We start from the raw sequence: 6330 nt of genomic DNA, 5'->3' as shown, positions 1-6330 counted from the left end.
ACCGAACATTCCCAAGCAAACCACAAAATTGGACGGTGATCTAGAACAATAGAGAGAGATATTTGAGGGACTTTCAGGGAAAACTTAATATGTTTGTGAAGTACCAGTAGCACTAGGTAAAAAGCTTAAACAAGAACTTAGACATGATGGAGGAGATGGGTGTAATCGCCAAAGTGGACCAGCCCACTGACTGGGTTAGTTCATAATTGATTGTTGTGAAGCAAGGAAACAAGGAACTTCGGTTATGCCTTGGCCCCTGAAGACCTCATGGCGCTTGCATTACAATATGCCATTGACGATCTAACTTCCATAGCAGGCTATCTCAGTAAACTGGATACGCATTCAGGATACTGGCAAGTCAAATTACATGAAGAAAGTTTTCTTTTATCTACATTTAGCACTTCATTTGGTCGCAGGTTTCTCAGACTCTCAGCCCAGAAGGCCCCCAGAAGGTGTTGGTGAAACCTATAAAGGCCTAGAAGGCGTGATGGTACTCGAACATGAAAAACTAGTCTACTTCAACACTATTAACTGTACTTTAAAGATTACAGGAACGTGGTGCAGGGTTTATCCAGTGAAGTGTGTCATTCGAACCAGCGATGTAAGCTATTTCGACTGCATGCCAAGTCAGGACAGAGTCCAAACTGATCTTACCAAGATCAAGGCAATCACCGAGATGAATCCATCAACAAGTAAAAATGAGCGTCGTCACTTACCTATCAAAATTCACTCCTAATCTATCAGATGTGAACACTCTCCTCAGATATCTTTTTAAGAAAGGCAATATGTTTTTAAGGGGGTTCAACAAGATAAGGTATTTTTAATAGGAAAGTCAAGATCTTGATCGCAGAGAAGGCATCATGCAACATGAGGTACCAACCAGACCATGGCAGATGGCAGCCTGTGATTTGTTACAAATGAGCAAGAAACAAGATACATATCCAATTTTTAAAGCCGTTACTTCGACGTTGAGCGGCAGAGCACCACCCTAAGTAGCAGTGTGATTAACAAGTCCAAAGCAGCTTTTGCCAGACATGGCATACCAAAGAAATTGAAATCGGACAATGGTCCGAATCTTGTGTTGAAAAGTGCTAAAAGGTCAAAGAATGGTGTTTCGGGAACGCATCGTTAACGTTGTGAATTTTGTGCTGAGATGATGACTTGAGTAATTTAGACTTGGTTTCTTCTGAGTCAGGTGTCTCTTCTGAGTCTTAGGTTCCAATTGATGCGTTCAATCTTCAACACTTTTCAGTACAAGATTCACAACGTGAAAACGATGCGTTTATTCTTTGACCTTCAAAACTTTTCAGCACAAGATTCACAACAAACCAGCGCATAAGCGCGAGTGATGCGTCTAACACCCTTCTGCTTCAATACGTCGGACCCTCTCTCGTCATGCATATGTAAAAGAATCAACTCCCCCTCCCTTGGGCTTCCTCTACCTGAGTGTGTTTCTGCTTGTAATTGAAACATTTTTCAATTGCGATATGTGACCCTCCACGGGAAAACGTATTGTACTCAAAATACATGCCCACGAAATTTCTTTCCGTGTGCACATCTTTTGAGTACTTTTTTAGCACACGCCAAAAAAAAAACGCGCCGCTGGGGATGCGGTTACAAAGCGCGTCATTTGAAGTGGTACAAGGTAACGTGTAGGGAATACAGTCAGTTTAGGTAGGGATACGTGCTTTATTCAACAAGACATTAGACGTCATTTCGGAGTAAAATTATCCTATAGCCAGTGGAATAACAATTTATTTGGGTTAAAAGCTAAAAAACTGAAACGGGCCAAGGGATGTCTCTGTGCGGCAACTCTGATCTTCCTAGCTACTAAGCAATTTTTTAAACCTCGGCCAGAATGAGAGAGGGGTGGGGAGGGGGTGGTAATCTGGATCCGCCCCACTGAGTTGCTTGTTAAGGAGGTGCGCAGCCGTAGAGCTCTGCTCTGAGTGACACGTGATTATGCCATGCCTGAGCTACGATTCTCACGGTTGTCGTCTTGATGTTTGGGTCGAGAGTGTTAATGACGACGGTACTACCGTCACTGTTACCCTGGAATTGCTGGAAATTAAATGAAAAACTGTCAATTTATTTTTCTGACAAAGAAACTTCAGTATTCGAAGTTCAGTAAAAGCAAAAGGAAAGCGTTTGGACGTGCTCTGGGGATTGCAGACTCAAGAGTAAACAGAACTAATAATAATCCACGAAATGTTGTGGATGCTTAATGTTTGGATGCTTAATTGTGCATTGTTTTGCGACGTCTACTAGGGTTTGGCTAGCGCGCCGGGATCAGTTCGCGCGCCACAGGGTAGTAGCAACGTAACTTGACCGGGTTTTCTAAGTTAATACGGAGATCGCAAAACAAGGGGGAATTTCGTGGATTATTATCAGTCCTGTTACTACTGCCCCCCTTGCAGACGCATAAGCAGCTGAGAGCTTAGTCAGCTGAGATGATTCATTCCACCGTAGGTAATGCACCTATTGTCTTCCAAGTGCCAGGGCCCATATAGTGTATCATCGGATATCATTTATGTCTCTTGTAATCTAGTATTCCCCTTTAAAGAATGGCTAATTAGGTATTTTCCATGTTCCCTCGTGCGTAAAGGTTATCTATTTAAACAATTTGATCTTGACGCAGTCCGGTAGAACCTTATATACGGCATGCTAGCCAACTTGGTGTGGAGTAGGGATGGGGTGGCGGTTTGGCCTATTCGATGTCCTTATTTTTATTTCCCCACATTACCCTTCCCTTCGCATTGCTACATTCGACCAACTGTCTTATAAACCTGTGGACTCGCGTTCACCCATAACTCACTCTGGGTCCATAGGAGGGCAATTGGGATAGGATACTATTTGGAATACCCCAGACTGAGCATCAAAAGTCTTACCTTGACGACGCCGTTCTCCAGGTAGCTTGTCCACACATCACTTCCCTCTGGTAGGTACTGGATCGTATATCTCGTGATCCACTGACTATAAGGTTCCGCCCGACCCTGCGTCCCAACACGAGTGATTATGTTCGGTTTCCCTAGACCTATCTGAAGATATTGCCCTACTTGATTTGAGTAAGCGGACCAGGCTGCGTAAAGGTAAGAAATTGGATCTTGTACCATATTCAGTCTCCCGTAAGCTGGGGAGTAATCACTGCTATTTGCCCAGATCGAAGATGCTTGCAGCAGGCTGTCAGGAATTCGCCCGTCCTCCATGCCAAGAGGCGCTGAGCAGGCTGAAAGTAATAAATAACGTCTAGATATACCTGACCACAGCTTGACATGCCTAAACGGCAAATACAAATGGCATATGTGAATTAATACAAGGGGATATGGCGGGAGAAATGTTTCAAGTTCGCTCGAGTCCAGCATTAATTCACTGAACTGGAAAGGTTTGAAAATGGCAATTTTCTCACATTCTAAGCCATTGCTGAGCTCCAGAAAATAGGTCATTGGCCCAGCGGTTCTACTTTTCTACCAAGATAAACATCAAAGTCCCCCTTGGACCCAACTTTGACACGCGACTCGAGTTAAAAAGAAATCCAAATGTGTATACAGAAACATTTGAGGGAAAGCAGAATTATCTTCGTGCTTGAGAAATGCTCGCGGGTTAAATGCGAAGTGTAATTAAAGCAATTCTAGTTATCGAGTTTTTGGTTATTTGTATTTTGATGATGTACACTGATTATTCGATTATCGGTAATCTTCCATACGACTTTGCAAGCCGTGTGTTTGAGTCTTCTCTGCCGTTTTAAAAATCCGTGTGCGAAAATTTAGCAACCTGTGCTCATGTAAATAAAAGCTGTGGATGTTCTTTATTATCCAGGCCCGTAGCCAGGGGGAGTTCGGGAGATCGGAAGAATCAAGTACCACTACGAGGTAGGACAAGCTTTTTAAGAGAAAATGGTCCGCTTAAGGGTAAACGAAACCTCCCGCTTAAAATCCTGGCTACGGCAACACGGAAAATCCAAGCGAAGGTTCTCCTTTGAAGGGTCAGATTATACCTTTCTCGCAGGCTTTGCCGACGTATACCGGCGGGCAAGCGCATCTGAAGTCTCCGTCTTCGTATGATGGGTAACACGTCCCTCCATGGAGACACGCCCCGCCTGCACACGGGCTCTAGGATAAAACAAGATTGCACTACATTGATAAACAAAGCTTTTATAGGAAAAGTCTTTAATAACCCATTACATAAACATAAACACCGACTCTATAAAATAAAACAACACAAAAATATGACAGAACAACGCAAAAATACGAACATAAACACGGACACGCGTAAAACGATATCGCACGAGTCTCGCAGCGACAATCAAAACAGAAAAGAGTTTTTACTTTAAAACGCGTGTCCGTTCAAATTTAGAGGAAATCATGACTTCCTCCGGATGGAAAGTAAACATGGAGGTTGACAGCAATGCTCATTGGGGAGTTGCTGAAGTGAGTTCCAGAAACAGACCGCTCATCACTGAACCAGCGAGGTAGAAACCGGTTGTGGTACAGATAATTTTTACGCTTAGCGACTTCGGTGCTTTTTTGTGGTGCCGTAGGCCGTCATGCTTTCCTTGGATTCTTGTATTTCGTTTTAAATATACGTAGCGATTGTATTTTAATTCAAGGTTTTTGTCTTTTTTTTTGCGCCAATAGCCGCCATTTCGGTCTTGTTTTACTTTCGTCGCCGATTCCTACTCGCAAGAGTTAAAGGCTTAGGTTTTCATCTTCTGGCAAATTCAGACTAAATCTCAAAGCGAAAGTTTCTTCCCAAACAAGTCCATTCATCCGTACCAAAATTAGTTTGATGAGAACATTGAACTCAGCAAAGGGTAAGTTAGAAAGATAAGATTCGCGTCGGGGAACATTTCGCGCTACACCTGGCTTTCATCGGATTCCATTTTTAAACTATTGAATTATTAAATTCCACAAAATATATCACTCTGTTTTGACCAAAACATAAACACGACTCGATAAGATAAAAAAAAAACAAACATAAAAACGATCGTTTGCCATATAAACAAATCACGGGCTCTATAAGATAAAGACAACCACAACGTAGACGGGCGCAAGGATAAAAAACTTTAGACGTTAACCACACACAACCACAACAAATATAGTACGGTTTAATTTTGAAGTTTGAACGTTGAAAAATTAGCACGGTGGTTTAGTTTTTAGGTTTTCATATTAATATTTATATTTAGACATCTGAACGATTGAATTTTGAGGCAGAATACATCAATATCGTTGAGTCAGAAGCACTACAACACTAGATATATATGACGGTTGAAAATTCAGAGGTAAAAAATGTTTACCTGTATGCTATAGTGGATCGAGGACTCGTTGTTGCTGATGAACTTCATCGATTCGTTGTATTTATCGGTGGATAGAAGACCACACCAGTGTAAAGCATTAGCGTTTGGCTGAGCCGCCATGTTGATGGATAAACACGCTTTGTTATCTTTGCATTTTTTCACACAATTTTCTTCTCCTTCCACGAAGTGACTGACTAGGGCTGTTACATTGAGGTACGAGCGCTCGTGTTTGATAAAGTTCGCGAAGTTGAACTCAAAAGTATCCCTTACTATACCAGCTAGTATGTCATGGTTTCGTGCAAAAGGAAGCACAGATACCAAAATAATGAAAAGCATTGGGTGATTTTTGAACTAGGTAATTATCACCAGTGAAGTTTGTATGACCTCTTCAATTTTGTTTCTTCTTTTCAGATGACAGTTTGGCGAATGTGAGAAGCTGCTATTGAAAAGAAAGAAAAGTCATCATTAATTAATTGCAAAACTTTAAGAACGAAGTATTTACCCAGTAGCTGTATTATGAATTATTGAAAGGAGCCTACAAAAATAACCAATATATTCCTGTAATCATCGAGAATTACTTGTTTCCCTTTATTAAAAGTCCTTGGAAAGTTTCTGCATAGTTTAATCAATTTTAAACCAATTGTAATTTTTGTACAAAATACTCTTCAACTACCTCATCTCATAAATGTACTAAAGATTTGCCAGTGTCCTAGAAACCCGAAAATTCAGTAATTATTAATATCCGAAAAGCGTACGCAAATAATCAGTATGGTTTCTTATATAAACATTGGATCGTTTTTGTTTCTAAACTGTTAATTTGACAGTTTATTTTATTAAAAAAAAAGGAAAGGAAAAAAGGAAAGAAAAGAAAGGAAAAAAAGAAGAGGAAAGAAGAAATGGAATAGCAAAACATTGAAAATGGACATTAAGAAAAATAATTTCTTGATTGTGTACACCACCATCTGATATAAATTTCACTCCTTGCTGAATATCCATTGCTATTACCTGCTACTTAACAAATTTGTATATATTTTCCT

At 40.8% G+C, this 6330-nt stretch overlaps 1 protein-coding gene across 1 annotated transcript; it reads right to left on the bottom strand.

Annotated features, from left to right (window-relative positions):
- Positions 1-1669: 1669 nt before the first annotated feature.
- On the bottom strand, positions 1670-5758 carry LOC5512504 (EGF-like repeat and discoidin I-like domain-containing protein 3). Its single transcript, XM_001632822.3, has 4 exons — positions 5294-5758; positions 3995-4109; positions 2889-3226; positions 1670-2061 (listed from the first exon to the last, which is right to left on the bottom strand). Exons 1-4 carry the CDS (start codon positions 5627-5629, stop codon positions 1915-1917), a joined length of 936 nt encoding a protein of 311 aa, XP_001632872.3. The 5' UTR covers positions 5630-5758; the 3' UTR covers positions 1670-1914.
- Between the last annotated feature and the right edge of the window lie 572 nt (positions 5759-6330).

This window comes from Nematostella vectensis, chromosome 10 (assembly GCF_932526225.1).
Source record: "Nematostella vectensis chromosome 10, jaNemVect1.1, whole genome shotgun sequence".
Classification (NCBI taxonomy): Eukaryota; Metazoa; Cnidaria; class Anthozoa; order Actiniaria; family Edwardsiidae; genus Nematostella; species Nematostella vectensis.
The sequence above is the reverse complement of the archived record's forward strand: the minus strand, read 5'-3'. Positions and strand labels throughout refer to the sequence as shown.